The sequence below is a fragment of the Primulina tabacum genome, chromosome 16 (assembly GCF_025594145.1).
Source record: "Primulina tabacum isolate GXHZ01 chromosome 16, ASM2559414v2, whole genome shotgun sequence".
In the NCBI taxonomy this organism is placed as follows: Eukaryota; Viridiplantae; Streptophyta; class Magnoliopsida; order Lamiales; family Gesneriaceae; genus Primulina; species Primulina tabacum.
Genome location: NC_134565.1, coordinates 33438812 through 33457053, shown reverse-complemented (window position 1 = coordinate 33457053; position 18242 = coordinate 33438812). Strand labels below are relative to the sequence as shown.

Genomic DNA, 18242 nt, shown 5'->3' with positions numbered 1-18242 from the left:
CAACACAAGCAAGTTCTAACGCTAAATCATTAGATTCCGTCGAGTAGGATTTTTTTTTTGCCAAATTTGGACCAAAATTGTCAAAAATTAAACATATCGAACCGAAATTGAAATTTAACAATATAACGGACCAAAATCACATTAGAATAGAAACAATAGCATTTTGGAAACGTGAAAATTATATGGCGAGCATAATTTGGATTTTATTATTAGTAAAACGAAATCTCAATTGATCCTCGACAGGGACATTATTAAATAAATTATGTTTCATGACATCTCAATCATTAAAATAAACAATTCATGGAGGTGTTAAATTATAGTAACGATTGTCGGAGAATAGAGATTAGGATTAGCATCGACCGAAATATAATAATTAGTAAGATAATAATAGAGTAATATATAATAAAGTCCTGATCGATGCCAGAGACGGATGTATTCTAGGGCTGTACTGGGCTGTAGCCCAGCCCACTTTTTTAATAATTTAGCGACGGTTTTTCAAAAACCGTCGCTAATATTTGCGACGGTTTTAGTAAAACTGCCGCCGATCTGGATCGGCGACGGTTTTAATTGCACCGTCGCTACTAGTGACGGTTTATTCAAACAGTCGCTAATAACAGTCGCTATTAGCGACTGTTTTTTGAAAAACCGTCTCTAATAGCGACGGTTGTTTCAAAAACCGTCGTACATCAATGTCTTAGTCCAATCAAGTCACGTCCATTTACAAGGATGAGACCAAATTTATCCTCTGATCCGCCCCACCTCAATTCTACAAAATTTCTCTCCCAAGTCCCAAGCCCTTTAGCTACAGAATAGAATTGCGGACTCCCGAAGAAATCGAATTGCTCATCGGCAAGACAACAATCCAGGTAAGAATCGGCTATACATTTTTTATTTTGTTTTTTTATAGCTTATCTGTGTGTGATTTGTGGTTTCTTGATTGTTTGTTGTTGAGTTGTTGAGTGACTATTACTTGTTTATTTGGTTAATAATTATTTTATTCTTGTTTAGGATTATAAATTGAACTATTTCAAAATGGAATATCAATCTGCTACAAAGAAAGGAAAAACATTGATATCATCTTTCTTTAAGAAGAGAGATCGTCAAGCTAGTGAAGATACTTCAATTCCTACGGTCCTTACAATGCAACATCAATCCAGTGAAAGTCTTCTATTTCCCCATATCCAAATTCCTTCATGTTCCTCTCCTAGAGACGATCATCAGTCTTCGTCTACTTTTATTGAACGAGATCCAGGAAAAAGAAAACAGATATGTGAATATCATGTTAATGTACGAGATGAGATAAGACGTTCATATCTAAATATGGGGCCTTATCAACCAGATATGTTGGAGTATCCAGGTACAAAATTTGGAAGCCAGAATCGTCGTTTTCAGAAAAAATGGTTTCAGAAATTTTATTGGTTGGAGTATTCGCCTTCAACAAATAAGGCATATTGTTTCTATTGTTTTCTTTTCCTGAATGATGTTAATTCATCTAATATCTCGGCATTGGTCAATGAAGGATTTGACAATTGGAAAAGGGTAAACCAAGGAAAAACATGTGCTTTTCTTGCCCATATTGGTTCTGCAGCTTCTTCACCTCATACTATGTGTGAGAGAAGGGCTGAAAATTTGATGAGGCCCTCACAACATATTGATAAAGTGATGCATGCACAATTTAAAGAGGAAAAAGAGAAAAATCGTCTGCGTTTGAGCACCTCAATTGTAGCTGTTCGTTGTCTAGCACTTCAAGGTTGTGCTTTTAGAGGTAACGATGAATCTCTATCTTCATCTAATCGTGGAAATTTTCTTGAATGGGTGAAGGCTTTTGCAAAAATGAATATAGAAATTGATGAAGTTGTGCTTGAGAATGCTCCAAAAAATGCCCAATATATCGCTCCAGAAATTCAGAATGAGATTTTACATATTATGGCCAATAGAGTACGACAGATGGTTCGTGAAGAAGTTGGAGATAAATACTTCTGTATTCTTGTTGATGAAGCCCGAGATATATCTAAACGAGAGCAAATGGCCATTATATTGAGGTTTGTGAACAATCATGGGATTTTGACAGAAAGATTTTTTGCCATCAAAAGTGTTAGTGACACTACCTCAATGAATTTGAAAAATGAGATATCAAATGTTCTTGTTCATCATGATTTCCATGTTAAGAAAATCAGAGGCCAAGGATATGATGGTGCTAGCAATATGCGTGGAGCGTGGAATGGACTTCAAGCATTATTTCTCAAAGATTGTCCCTATGCATACTATATCCACTGTTTTGCACATCGTTTACAACTGACATTGGTTTCTGCAGCTAAGGATGTTAGTGTTATTTGTGAATTCTTTTCTCATTTGGACAATATTGTTAATATTGTCACTTCTTCTACTAAGCGCATTGCTGAATTACATACTGCACAGAGAAATGAAATTGAGTATATGTTGTCAATTGGAGAACGTGATTCTGGAAGTGGTGCAAACCAGATTGGTAATTTGCAACGAGCAGGAGCTACTCGTTGGAGTTCTCACTATGATTCGGTAAAAAGCTTGATAGGTATGTACACTGCAACTTGCAAAGTTTTTGAAGTTCTCAGTGATTATTCTCCAAATGGAAGAGTTAAGGCTGAAGTTCGGGGGATTTACAGAAACATGGCAAGCTTTGAATTTGTGTTTATTTTGCACTTAATGCATAAAATTATGAGAACAACAGATACTCTTTGTCAAATTCTTCAAAGAAAATCTCAAGACATTTTGACTGCTATCACATTTGTCACTACTACCAAAACTCGCCTTCAAGAATTTAGAGAATGTGGGTGGAATGAATTTCTTCAGGAAGTTAAAGTTTTTTGCTCAAGAAATGAAATTGATGTACCTGACCTTGATTGTCTATATAAGATTGGACGTTCCTGTCGGCAAACTACAATAGAACATCATTACCACTTTGATGTTTTTAATGCAGCAATATATTTCATTTTGATGGAGTTAAATACTCGGTTCAATGAGTCATCGGTGAAACTTCTTTATCTTAGTACAGCTTTAGATCCTAAAAATTCATTTGACTCATTTAACAGTGATGATATTTGCAAGCTTGCGAAGAAGTTTTATCCTGGAGATTTCACAGATCAAAAAATTGTTGCTTTGGAGTATGAATTGATACATTATAAACTTGATGTGATGCAGAATTTAAAGGTTTCTACACTTGTTGAGTTGTGTCAGCAATTGACCGAGAGTGGACGGTCAAGTGTTTATGTTATGTTGACTAGATTGATTCATCTTGTTTTGACATTACCTGTGTCTACTGCCACTACTGAGCGGGCTTTTTCAGCAATGAAGCATGTGAAGACGGCACTTCGCAATAAAATGGAGGATGACTTTCTTGCCGATTGTTTGACACTCTATATTGAACGAGATTTAGCTAAATATATTGGTGTAAATTCTATTATTGATGAATTTTATGTTTTAAAATCTCGTATGGCACAACTTCGTTGAACGATATAATGTAAATTTTTTTTTAATAATATATAACTTATCATATTGACTTCAAGCCCCCCAACTTTTATTCCTGGATCCGTTCCTGATCGATGCACACATAAATATATACGGTAGATATCTATGCAACAAAACAAAACTAATATATATGGAGTTTTGATATACTACATATCTCATGCACTCACGCAAGACTATGTGTAAAGATAGATATATATATATATATATATATATCACGGAAAACTATGTGTAAAGAATAAGATTATCTTTCGCATTATTTTGCAGAAATGATGATTGCCCCTCGTGGTGGAGCCAAGTCTCAAGCACAAAAATGTAGCTCAAAATTTTTTTAACTTTTAATTTCAATTAAAATGTAAAGTAACACATCACATGCCCAAAATAAATTGTATTGAACAGAAATTTTTTAAAATATTTACACTAAAAAATTAAATAAAAAGAAATTAAAGAGAGATTTTTCATGAAATAAGTAATATTTTTGTCAGTAGTACAACACTTGTTCTTCTGTCTTGATTCCATCCACAAATAAATCATCACTGCAAATACTGTTACTGCTAATCAGCTGTTTAATCTCCTCAATACTGTAATCCAACGGGTTCTCAAGATCAGCACCAAAGCCACCAGGATTATTAATCAAGAATTTCTGATCACCTTCAATATCAATCCCATTATTGTATAGATATTTCTGTAGATTTAGGTTTTCACCATCGGAGCTTACATCGGATGAAGTGCAGCTAGCTTCCCCTCCGAACATGATATAGTTACTAGTATTATTGTTACAATTTATCGCCTCATCATACTGTGTTAAGCTCAAGTATCCATGATTTTGAGCTTGAAATACTGAATGGGTGGTGGGATTTGAAGAAACAGTTGTGGGGAAAGTTGGAGATATGGGATCAGTACCATCGGAGAAAACCTTAATATCTTCGGAAATATTGGTGGGATATGTTGTGATTTTACCATATTCAAATGGGGTCTCAAGAGATGGATATGGAGAAGAGATTGAAGGGTTTCGTTGGATGGGATTGATATTTATCTTGGATAATAATTGGTAGGATTTGGATGCCCCCAACAAGATTTTCTTTTTCAGCTTCGTGTTCCAGTAGTTCTTGATGTCGTTGTCCGTTCTTCCTGGTAATTGAGCTGCTATTATTGACCATCTGCATGATCAAACGAACCCTAAATATATAAAATCCAAGGTGGATATGAAAATTCGAAATTCGACTTATGATTTAATGGCAAACTCTAGAGGTTGACACTGCAAGATTTAATTTATGTTTGGGGGAGAAAAAAAAAAAAGAAACACACAACGAAAACTAGTCAAATTACCCCGGCCTCATGCTACATTCCCTGCAGCTAAATTTTTAGAGTGAGTCGATCTATATATACCTGCTTCCAATGCTAGCAAAAAGGCTGCAAATGACTCTATCTTCATCATCTGAAAATTCCCCATGTCTGATATTTGGTCTGAGATAGTTCAGCCACCTCAGTCTACAACTTTTTCCGCATCTTCTGAGATCTAATCTCCAAAAGCAAAATCATATAAAAACCACCAAAAAGACTAACAAACCAATAAAATCGAAACTCACACGCTACCACTCTCGAACCTTGCAAGAATCTAATCTAACTTTTCAAAATATCAAGAAACAGCTCCACTTTTGGACTAGTTAGTCGTTCGATAGAAGCCGCGATATACATACACACATACATACCAGCTTTGAGAGGGAGAGAAATCCAATTCCCTCCGGTGCCATGTTTCTCTATGTATTCCTTAAGTTTTGCGTCTTCTTCAGGTGACCATGGACCTTTCTTCACATTTGCTTTATCACAGCATGGAGCTCTTCCCATTTTTTCTTTCTGAAAGGTGTTTTCACTTTGGAGAAAAAGTCTTGATGCTTTTAGAATATGGATTTGTGTGTGTAGAAGACTTGTTCTTTGTACAACATGGTGTTACATATGTAGATACTTTACATCCATATATATATATATATATATATATATATATATATAAGTGTCTACTAATGGAGATACAGATGCACAAGTCAAAGTACGTACACTAATTTCAATTATCAATTTGTCTAATCTTATCTAATCCAACTTTAGTCATTAGCTAATACAATAATTTCCCCCAATTATTTATTCATCCACTCCATCAATGTGAGATTATATTATTTTAATCATTAAATTAAAATATATTTTTCATATACATATTAACACACATATATATACATACATAAATACATAAATATTTAATTTACATAATTAAGAAATCAATGAATATTTCTTGTAAAGAACAATTTGAAATAATTTTACATGCAAGACCCGTTTATCTATATAAATGAAACGTTATAGTATTCTTGTTGAGAAATTTAATGCAAATTGAATAAATAAATTAATCGCAAGAAGTTTGTTCGTCTGCGAAAACATTAAAGTATCAGAAAATAGCAGACAAAGGCTCAGCTCAGCTTCGGCTTAGTAATCTACAAAATAGTCGAGATCTTAGTACTTATGCTCAAAATATTGTTAGGGGTATCTCAAAAGGGAAAAGGATGCTCGATCGAGTTGAACTGAAGTGTGAGAACTACACGAACTAATCCAATTGATACAAGAAAGAAAAATGGGAAAACAAAATTTGTTCTTTAATTTTAAGTGTGCCTATTTTAGGTTATGATCAATCTTTAAAATAATCAAAATTGAGTATTGATCATGTGAACTTATTTATTAGTCTTATTTTGTAGAAGTGCTAACATGATGTCGGTCGGAAAATGCTGACAAGATCGACAACAAAATAAGATCAATAAAAAAGAATCAACTTGTAAAACCAAAATTTAAAATATGTCAACTTAGATGACTTTTTGATAATTTTTCTAAAAAATAACTGGTAGAGACAATAAAATTATGGGTATAAATAAATCAAGCTTTCTTTTAATGTTTAATTACTAATAGAAATTATAAAGTTAATTATTTTATGATAATAGCATGCATGTTCCACATATAGTACTAAAGTATTAAAATTTTATTATAATGATTAATTCTGGACCGTCAAATAACGATGGCATTGATTTTTATAAAAAGTTTGACCTTTGCTCGATAGGCCAACATAATTACTTAATTTATTTGTTTGGTTTGTCCAATTCTTAACGAAACCTTGTGGATACTTCGAAAAACGTATAATATTATTTGTGTTTAGTTGTCTAGACTGCTCATGCGTAACTTCCAAATATTTGCAATTTGAAACGCATAAATCTTAAAAATTTTGGGGAAATTTTAAATGAAAAATCATATTTTCAGTCGTGTAATTTTTTTCACTATGTAATTTTTGTCATCTATGTTATCAAATTTATGTTTTAATTCAACATCTTCTGATTTTTGTCAACTTTAGTCATTTTTATCGAGATTGTTAATGTGGTACTATGCATGTCGTCGCCATATCAGCGATCCATTGGTATCACATCAGTACCACATCGGAAAAAAATAAATTTGTAAATAAATAAAAAAATATTTACGTACTAAAACTGAAATTTGACAAAATATAATATCAAAATCACAAAAATACAAATATATAAGACGGGAAAACAATTTTCCCAATTCAAAATTTTATCAAGATCAACATATAGAGACAAATGTATATGGTCTTAAATTATTATTAAAAAGGTAGCTAAATTGGTGTCACATGCAATCAGATGAATTACGTTCATTAAACAATGATAGCAAATGATTAAAAATATAATCCACGGGGAAATTATGGACTACTTATAAACCACCGAAAGAAACTAAATAATTAAGAAATAATTGGGATCACTCACTTGTTTATTACTCTAACTAGACTTGTCATCGTAACTATTATTTCATGCATAAATTAAATAACTCAATTAATAAAATTCCCAAAGAGAAATTACTTATAAGTCCAAATTTTTACCAATGTATCAGCTTCTCCACGTTAGATTGTCTCCAAAAGAACGTAACAAATTAGAGCCAACCAGATATTTGGTGATGCATGCAAATCATCTATTGATATTGATCATCTCCTCAAAATGAACACTCAATGATACCCCCATAAGGGGTCAAGAATGACCCGAAAAACTAATTGGATAGCCCAAATCAGAGCCAAGCTGCCGGGAATTATCTTCATCAACCGGGCATTTATCCTTTTCCCGGGCAGTCAAGAGCCCGGGCTCTCATACAAGCTCTCGGGTACCTTACCACCCGGGCTACCTCGAGAATTGCATCACACTCGAGTGTGATTGGTATGAGTTGTCTAATCTGTCAGAGCAACAAGAGTTTGGCGTATTTTAGAAGTCATCAGAAAGTATGGGAATCAGTCTTACCATACTTACTAGGTGGCACTGAAAACAAGGTAATGATGGGATTTACTACTATAAATAGCAGGTACATTTCTCATTTACAGATTCTGAATTTTTAAACTCTCAAGCATACACATATATTCTGGCATATATCGCTTGTTTTTTTCATCTTCAACCTGCTGATTTAAGCATCGGAGTGGCTACGCCGGACACCCCTCCGACGCCCATTCACGAGTTCCTCTATTTGTTTGCAGGTTACAGTCGAAGTCATTATCTTCACTCATTTTACTAAACATAAATCATCCTCAATATCCGGTGGATCGCCCATTTATATCTAACCCAATTCATACGGATAGCATCACTCAACGCATGCACTAATTCATTTGCAGAAAACACACGTATGAACAAATAGTTATATGTATAAAAAGGCAGAAATATAAAGTTCGTCACGTAAGGATCGAAATTACAAAATTCATCGTGTAAGTTTTGGTATAGTAAGTCGTCAAATTTTGATGCTAGTCTAATATATCGATCTTATGTTTTTCAATTTTTGATCATCTCTTTTTGTCGGTTCGGATATGTCCGTCAGTGCTCCGAGAGAAAAGGGCTAAAAGTGAATTAAAACCATCTAACTTGATTGGTTAAGATGAAATTTTAAATATTTAGGGGACCAAACTGTGAGTTTTAGTAGTACGTTATCTTTGTAGTGATATTACCAAAAATACCTTCTAATGACTATTATATATTAAGGTTTTTTTATTACACATGCATAGTTTTTTTCTTACAAATTAAACAATGAGCTTGTGACTTTTATTTCTGATTTGTTTTAAATTATTAAATTTGATATGACTAATTATTTATCCGTTATGAAAATTGATTGTATTTTATATGATTAATTAATTATTAACGGGAATACGAATATGTTATATAAAATAAAAATAAAAAAATCTTGACACGAAACTGACTAACAATTCTCAACAAAGTGGGCACAAATTAGGTTTCATTATAGATATATTGTTGTGTCTTAATCTGTTTGCCAAGGAATCTAAAGGTTCGACAAAATGATTGCAATTAATCAATTAACGATTATGCATTGTGAAACTTCTTCTCAAATCATGGGTATGCTTGCAATATATTTCAATTGATCAATCAAATTAAAAAAAATTAACTAATAATTAACTTTTGGCTTTATATATCCAGTAGTAATTCATGTCTTCATTGTTTCTCTTTTTGCAATTTTAGTTTTCTAAAGTTGTTAAATTAGATCTTAGTCATATTTCTTTATATTTTTGTCAAGTCTAGGTTTTTTAATCGTAACGATGATGTGACATTGCATGTTTGTTCATGATGACGTCAACACCATGTTGTAAAAATGAAAATTGCAAAAAAAACAAAGATAACTAACTAAGCTTGAAATCTGGAATTATAGAAAACCAAATGTGTGTGTGTGTATATATATAGACACACACTTACTTATTCAACTGTAAGAAATCTTCATTCTGATCGATTAATATTATTATTTTTCAAAACAAAAAAGATCGATAATTATAATTTGACTTTGTTTGTCAATTATTCTAATTAGTAGGGTTTTAAAAGTAATTTACTTATTGTATTTTTAATCTTTGATTCCTTCACAACATTTCAACTAACTTTTGTGCCAGCGACTAGCTTAAATAATGGCCATCCACCTAAAAGCTTGAAACAAGACAAATTTCTTAGCTTGCATTGACTTGCATCAAAGTAGAGCAAAAAGCTTCATCGATTAATTATTTAAATTTTTTTAAAAATCTCGAGGGTCGGTGACAAACTTGACATTTTTTTGACATTCGACAAGCTGTAGATATTATTCGACGAATAGTATTATGCTAAATTTCTTTACTAATTAACCAGCCATAACATATACAATTTTGTTATGTTGTCCACCAACCATGTTCACATTTGATTGCACCAATAAGATAGCACTCACATATTGGATACACGATTTTGATATATATTCATCACATCAAATATGTGAATGTCACATCATCGTGGGCACAAAAGTAAAGACAAAGATGAGTATGATTCGTGGACATCTTGACAAAACTATATATTTATATATATATATATATATATATATATATATATAATAAAAAAATGAAATGGTTTCGAACAGAAAGCTCCATGTCAATCGGGTGTTCTCCATTGATTCTTGATGTTTTCGCACGCATGATTCGATGAATCTGTCTTCACCTTTAGGTAGCCATGTTGTTGAGTCACATGACAAGAGCCAATATTTATCTTGTAAAATTATAAAACCGAGCATTTGTAATTGTATCATAAACCATGATTCATAGAAGTCATGCATGTGATTCAAAATATGTGAATCGTCAAATGATAGGATTAAGCACTAGCAAAAAATTATAGCTATGAGTCAAATTGCAACTTATTTGCTTGTATTCATGGCTTTGCATAATGCAACTACTTGGGTGCTAATGGGTCGGACTGTTAGGTCCATGATTCCGATGAGGTGCATGTCTATCAGCTGATCTTACCATTTATCTGCCGCTAACTATGTCCCTAGCAGAGATAATACTACCCGTTAAGAACATCATTTTTTACGAACCACTTAGTCAACCAGATCAACGGCGTAATGTCAGCAGTTTGACGCACGATAACTTTTCAGGATGTCACTCATCCCAATATTACTCTCACCAATATAAGCTTAACTCAACATTCTCTCCTCATGTTTCTTGTGAGACTTGGACCTATGATCTCTCTCTAATACCAACTGTAATGATCAACCGATTACTATTAGGTCAAAAATTATAGTTATTAGTCAATACACAACGTTATTTATTTATAATCGTGGCAACGAAGAATGCATCTACTTGGATGCTAATGGGTCGGCTATTAGGCTCATGAGCCCGAGAAAGTGTGTGTCAATCGATGATGTTGTCTCATATCTTATAGAGATCGGTCTTAGCCTTTATCTACTGTCTAGCCCTGTCAATAACAAAGACAATATTACCCCATTACGATATGACGTCACTCTTTATGGTCCACCAAACCAACCTGATCAAGCGGCAAAACATTAGTAGCTTGACGTACGAAATTTTTTCAAAAGATCATTCATCACAATACTACTCTTACTCATACACACTTAACCAAATATCAAACACCACAGTTTAGTCATTGTATCACATAATGCAACATTAATTATAGGATAATTTGTTATTATTTTCTCAATGGTTTAATCAAGAAATGCTAGAAAATCACGATATATATCAAATATACCAAGATGATGCATATAATTCAGATTTTGAGATACTCTAAAACAATGGATGGGCCATATATGCTTCTTTTATACCTAAGATTGAGAAAACATTTCAAGTGAAGCCCATTAAAAAAGATCACACTTGCTCGAGAATTGCAAGTTCCACACATTGTACTTCTACATTTCTAGCAAAGAGGTATCAACTCCACCTTCGATCCATTATTAAGGTTTTGGAAGATCTATTATCTCATGAGCATAGAATTTCATATGTATAACAATGGCAAATCTACTGAATAAAGGGGATCATCATTTTTCTTCTCAATTGTTTGTTCTACAATGTTTTCAGATTCTATCCAAGTTACTTTTTCATATTTTTTAAATAATTAATCACAAATAAATTGATTATATTTTAATGTTTGAAAAAAAATTTAATTATAACAATCAATACGTTTTTAGTTCTATTTTTAAATTATCCGAGTTTACACAGTATACTCTCTCAATTTCTTATTCTCTTCTAAATAAAAAAAAAACATTTCAAACAAGTACTTACAAGAGGGAAAAATTCTATGGGAGACATCTAAAATTGCTTGTAAAAAAGTTTAATTAGGTTAAATTACTCTTTTTCTAGTTGAAAAAAAATTGCCCTTAAGTTTTAATATTTGCGGAAATATTTTAATTAAAAATTACAAAGGGTGCAAAAATTATAGTTTTATTTTGATTCGAGTGTCCATTACCAAAAAAAAAAAAACAATTTAATGGCGGAGTTTGCCAAAAAAAACTTTTGAAAAAAATTGTAAAAAAACATATTATAGCACCCGTCCATGGTAATAGTAAATAAAGCCAATTTGGGCCCATATATGGGCCTGATCCATAGATGGACGTAGTGTCCTTACTTATTTGGGCTTCGTTCAAGGTCGGTTAACTGGTTTTATTCCACGAGGTGGAGGAATTTATTATCTAATTTAACTACTTCGAGTGAGAATTGAATTCAAGACTGGTGTGGTTTTGAGAACCTTTCCCTTACCACTAGACCGTGAAATATTATCCGCTACAAACAAAAACAAGAGTTTATTTGGGAAGAATATTCAAAAAGACAAAAACTTATGTGAAACGATCTCACGAGTCGTATTTCGTGAAACTGATATCTTATTTGGGTCATCCATGAAAAATATTACTTTTTATGATAAGAGTATTAATTTTTATTGTGAATATCAGTAAGTTTGACCCGTCTCACAGGTAAAGAGCTAAAGGCAAAAACTTGTGTGAGACGGTCTCACGGGTCGTATTTTGTGAGACAGATCTCTTATTTGGCTTATCCATGAAAAAATATTACTTTTTTTTATGCTAAGAGTATTACTTTTTATTGTGAATATCGGTATGGTTGATCTGTCTCACAGATAAAGATTCATGAGACCGTACATACTCATATCTAAAATACTCAGCACATGTTTCATGTAATTGGTAAGTTGGCGAATTCTACAAATACCATACAATATAACAATTTAACACTATAATAAAAACATATATAACATAGTTTTTTGAAAGATATATACAACTATTAACATGAACAACTAGAAAAAAAAAATGGATTTTCTGTGAGCATGTCATGAATATATGGCCATGCATCCAAGTCACATTCATATGTTTATTTTAGCAAAGTCTTATATGATTTTAGAATAAAACCATATTTAATTAATTTTATATTATGATATTATAATTTTATTTCGGTTAGTGCTTGATCGTGAGTGAGATGCACATGCACGACAACTTTCTAAGCACTAATTCTCGTCTTATATTGTATTGATCGAAATTAAAGACTAATTAATTTTTGGACATCTTGCAAATCACGTTGCGGGCATGTAAAATACTTGAATGCAAGCTTCACCCAATTGACATATACAGATCTTAATCATATAATTTTATAACCAACTGTTATTTATTAAGAACTTAGATCTTACAAAGCTTTCAAGATTTCACATAAAAAATGTATTTATGAAAAAATAAAATTACTATCTTATTAAAATTTGGGTATCATAATAACCACTACTTTTATCAAATTGTAATTTGGCCTCAAATAAAATTGCAACACGGCCTTTCATCAATTTTTATAATTATAATATTATTCTTATCTTAATATAAATCAAATTAATTAACAGAAAAGCGAACTCCAAATTTTTTTTTTGAAAAAATAAAAAATTATACTAGCGTGCATCGCGTACGCCCGAATACTAATATTCATTAATTATCTAATAAACTATTGTCGTACTACCATAAATAAATAGATAATAATAAACTAGTCTAAAATACCATGTAATAATTGTATTTAGAGGTTGGCAATTTAGTCGCACATTTGAAATGACCAAAATATTTATAACATGATTTAGAAAAATATATGAATATACATATATGTGTGCTATGTTTGTATACACACACAAAAATGAACACAGGATTTAAATTTCCAGTTTCCGTGGAGAAGACCTCTTCCTCCACCAATTGTTGTACAACTGCTCAAAGCGTTGTTGTCCTAACTGACAGTTACCAACCCCACACAAGTTGTTGATACACCTTTCCACTGTCATTTCCCAAGTCTATATACTTGTCTGAGGATGGTGGATGCTGATTCCGTGTTTTATTTTTATTAGTAGATTTTTTGTGAGACGATCTAACGAATTTTTATCTGTGAGACGGGTCAACTCTATCGATATTCACAACAAAAAAGTAATACACTTAGCATAATAAAAAATATTTTTTAATGGATGACTCAAATAAGATATATGTCTCATAAAATACGACTCGTGAGACCGTCTCACACAAATTTTTTCTTTTTTTATTATGAGGATATAACTCACATACGTTATTTTTCGATGTACATTGATTAAATCTTTTAATTAATTTAATAACATGCAAATAATGTTAATTAGATAAATAAAACTAAACAAGTCATATGTGACAACGGTTAATGAGATTTTACCTATGTGGGCACTATCCTCACTTCATTTCAACGGATAAGATCTTGCCACACATACAATTTCAAAAAAAAAATGAGTCCTATATATGCATGGATAAATCTTAGTCATCCATCTTATTATGAAGATTGTCAGTGAAGATAATACTCAAGTGAATAGGATGAAATAAGAATTGAATTATTAAATATTCATCAAACTGTTTACTTACTTCTTTTATTTAAAAATGTCAATTTTTAACCAACCACTGAAAGTGGGGCCGTAATGGAAACTAGAGAGAAAGTGGGAACGAATCAGCCGCACCCCTTTGTATTCGGACGAATATATATATCACCTCGTTTGCACCCACGAAAACCATTCTCATTTGCGCTTCAATATCTCTCTCTCCCTCTGCAGATCTGAGGCTTCAATTGTTATTTTCTCAAAAAGGTGCGAATTCTTTTCGATTAGATCTGCTGATGATGCTTTTGTTATTGGTTAGATCTGAACCCGTTTCTCATTTCTGTGTCAATGAATTGTGGTGTCGTGCTTTCGGATTGATTTGAATTTGTTTTCTCGATTATTGTTTAGAGTTATTTAAATTGGAGGATGTCGTAAGATTTTGTGAATTGTGATTGTGTGTTCTTGCTTCTGAGATGCGGATCTTGTGGAGCGTTGCATTTATCGCAAATTATGGGACATTTGATGGATATTGTTATTATCACGAGTTTGGCGTCGTAGGATTTCTGCATTTCATATTCTAATGAAGCGTGTTGCCGATTAATACGACAAATGTTGTATAATCATTGGGAAAGTTTATTTTTCGAAACATCTGCTGTCAGAAATAATCTTCTCCATTAGATTTAACGTCTCTTCGCTATTTAGCATGCTATGTTCATCCATTCAGCAAAGGTACTGATCTATGAATTTCGTTCAGATTCAATTTCCTTTTTGGTTTTTGAGTATCTATGGATCCAGAGGTGACCTCTCTGACTTGAGCATTTGTGGTTTTTTATATATATTTGTGAAGATCCAAAGGATTGTCACCTAGTTTACTGCAGATTGTCCTCTTTATAGCTTTTGTATGTAATAATGACTATAGCTATCAGTAGCTACACTTTCAAGAACTATCACTTCAACTAAATGTTTCGTTGTTCCCTTTAGACTTATATCGGAGTCACTTTGGAAAAAGACATTTTGTGTTTCATAGTTATTCAAACTGACTGAAGCATAGCAGAAACTTATTTGTGATTCCAAATGTTTTTCAGGCGCTATATGGATACCTTCTTGTTCACCTCTGAGTCTGTCAATGAAGGTCACCCCGACAAGCTCTGCGACCAAGTCTCAGATGCAATTCTTGATGCTTGCCTAGAGCAGGATCCAGAAAGTAAAGTTGCATGTGAAACATGCACAAAGACCAATATGGTGATGGTCTTTGGTGAGATCACAACCAAGGCTAATGTAAACTACGAAAAGATAGTTCGGGATACCTGCAGAGGCATTGGGTTCACATCTCCAGATGTTGGTCTCGATGCTGACCACTGCAAGGTCCTTGTCAATATCGAACAGCAAAGTCCTGACATTGCCCAGGGAGTTCACGGTCATCTCACCAAGAAACCAGAGGAAATCGGAGCTGGTGATCAAGGCCACATGTTTGGCTATGCCACTGATGAAACACCAGAGCTCATGCCACTCACACATGTCCTTGCCACCAAGCTTGGAGCCAAGCTTACCGAAGTGAGAAAAAACAAGACTTGTCCATGGTTGAGACCTGATGGTAAGACACAAGTTACTGTTGAGTACAGGAATGATGGTGGTGCCATGGTTCCTCTCAGAGTCCACACTGTCCTCATCTCAACCCAACATGACGAGACTGTGACAAACGATCAGATTGCAAGCGATTTGAAAGAGCATGTTATCAAGCCTGTGATTCCTTCCCAGTATCTCGATGAAAACACAATCTTCCACCTCAACCCATCTGGCAGATTTGTCATCGGTGGCCCCCATGGAGATGCAGGACTCACTGGTAGGAAAATCATCATCGACACCTATGGTGGCTGGGGTGCTCATGGTGGCGGTGCTTTCTCTGGAAAGGATCCAACCAAGGTGGACAGGAGCGGTGCTTATGTAGTTAGGCAGGCAGCAAAGAGTGTGGTGGCTTCAGGACTTGCTCGCCGTTGCATCGTGCAAGTTTCCTATGCAATCGGTGTAGCAGAACCACTTTCAGTGTTCGTTGACACCTACAAGACGGGGAAGATTCCAGACAAGGATATACTCGCTCTTATTAAGGAGAGCTTCGACTTCAGGCCTGGAATGATTGCCATTAACCTTGACTTGAAGAGAGGTGGCAACTTCAGGTACCAGAAGACTGCTGCTTATGGTCATTTTGGTCGTGATGACACCGACTTCACCTGGGAAACTGTCAAGATTCTGAAGCCTAAGGCTTGAGTTCACGGGCTGCAGGTTAATGACACTTCTACAAGAATACAGTTTGCAGACAAATAAACAAGATTGAAAGGATATAGTAACAATATTATTTTTTTTCGTAGGATTCCTGGGAACTCTTATTTTTTGTCTTTAAGCCGACTGAGAGTGAAACCATGAGAAAATGCTTGTTTTCATTTTTTTCTGTTTTGTTGTTTCTTCGGTTGTTGTCATTTGAAAGTCGTATGTTCCTGTGTACTTTGAAACACTCATACGTTTGTTTCAATTTTTTTTTATAAAATTGTGTACTCGTTCTTAGTAAAAGTTGATTGGTGAATATTTATTTGTGAAAGTGAATCATGTATCATACAATCATCTATTACATGCATACCAATTCTGCTGCTCGATCGGCTGAGATGGTTGTTTGAGTTCTAAATTTTCAAAATTTTACTTATGATGTGCTTTTCGTGATTAGCACCACTATTTGATTCTTTTTGTCAAAACATATTATTTTCATCTTATGCAAATTAATAATTAAAACCAAAACTAACTATAGTCAACAGATGAAGTCCCTTTGGAGAAAGCATAGAATGTTTCTTATCTAACACGGGCTTGGTCATTGCCTTGGTTATTCTCTGCAGCTGCTCGTTCTCCGAATACCCTTTGAAAAGGACTTGGTTCAGCAACATTTCTGCCATAATAAGAAAGCCCCTGTGATTCTGTCCAGAAACCCTTTGAGGTAGTTTTCGTCGTCCTCCGTCACCACGTAAACACCACCATTTCCATCCACCAAGGAAGATGATCCAAAACTGTGATAAAAGAGGTTGCATATCTAAAGGAGACTTGCAATTAATTTTTAGGTCATATAAACCATTATATTATTTTTTATATTTTTTGATATAATTTTAACAATTTTTTTCCTACAAAAGTCCATACATAACTATTAATACAATTTAGTACGCGTGTGTTTCTATATATATGTACAAACCAAATTTAGTTTTATTTAATTGAGAACTAAATGATGAAGTGTGATTTGAAAATAATTGAATCATTTTATTATATAGAAAAATATGTGCCTATATTTTATCAGTCATATTTCTAGTAAATTCTAGGATTTAAAATCAACTGTGTCAGAAGCTGCGATAACACACATATTATATATGTCTATGCATGGATTATTTGGAATGACTGGGCTGCGATGGCTTGGGAGATATTTGTGATATTTCGGCAGGAGACACATTTTATTTGACATTTCTTTGTGTTAAATACTATTAGATGAGCCACTTTCTATTGGCATTGAAAATAAGTCACGTTACCGTAACATTTCAGAGTTCTACCACTTGTTTAATAATGGTTTGATTGATTATAGACAGTATGATATCAAAAAAATTGAATGCGAACCGTGAATAATATATGAAACTTGGGAATTTCTTGACACTTGGTTCTTGGTTGTACAATGAATTACACGTCCCTATATATATATATATATATATACACACACATGTATACTTGTGTGTGTGTGTATACAGTATATATATATATATATATAATGATGAATTATAATTGTACTGTTAAAAAATTATTATTATTCAGTAGCAAATAATTTATTTTATTAGAAATATATCTTCATACATTTTTATTTAATTAGGTTTATTTTAAGATAATAATGTAAATATGTACAAATTATTTATTTAATTTGAAAATAATTAAATCATTTGATAAAACAGAACTTTTTCTGTCAATATGACTATATTTCTATTAAATTCTAGGACTTTAATCAGCAAGGGCAACTTGTGCAAAAATTTACCAAGTTTGCTT

At 33.1% G+C, this 18242-nt stretch overlaps 3 protein-coding genes across 3 annotated transcripts; 2 read left to right on the top strand and 1 right to left on the bottom strand.

Moving 5' to 3' along the window:
* The first annotated feature begins 1605 nt into the window (after positions 1–1605).
* Positions 1606–3774, top strand: LOC142528520 (uncharacterized). Its single transcript, XM_075633570.1, has 2 exons — positions 1606–3426; positions 3769–3774. The coding sequence occupies exons 1-2, from the start codon at positions 1606–1608 to the stop codon at positions 3772–3774; spliced, it is 1827 nt and encodes a 608-aa protein (XP_075489685.1).
* Positions 3775–3874: 100 nt separating this feature from the next.
* On the bottom strand, positions 3875–5460 carry LOC142529130 (uncharacterized). The gene is made up of 3 exons (XM_075634544.1): positions 5214–5460; positions 4891–5020; positions 3875–4661 (listed from the first exon to the last, which is right to left on the bottom strand). Exons 1-3 carry the CDS (start codon positions 5347–5349, stop codon positions 3983–3985), a joined length of 945 nt encoding a protein of 314 aa, XP_075490659.1. The 5' UTR covers positions 5350–5460; the 3' UTR covers positions 3875–3982.
* Positions 5461–14285: 8825 nt separating this feature from the next.
* LOC142528896 (S-adenosylmethionine synthase 1) lies at positions 14286–16776 on the top strand. The gene is made up of 2 exons (XM_075634164.1): positions 14286–14450; positions 15269–16776. Exon 2 carries the CDS (start codon positions 15276–15278, stop codon positions 16446–16448), a length of 1173 nt encoding a protein of 390 aa, XP_075490279.1. The 5' UTR covers positions 14286–14450; positions 15269–15275; the 3' UTR covers positions 16449–16776.
* Positions 16777–18242: the final 1466 nt, after the last annotated feature.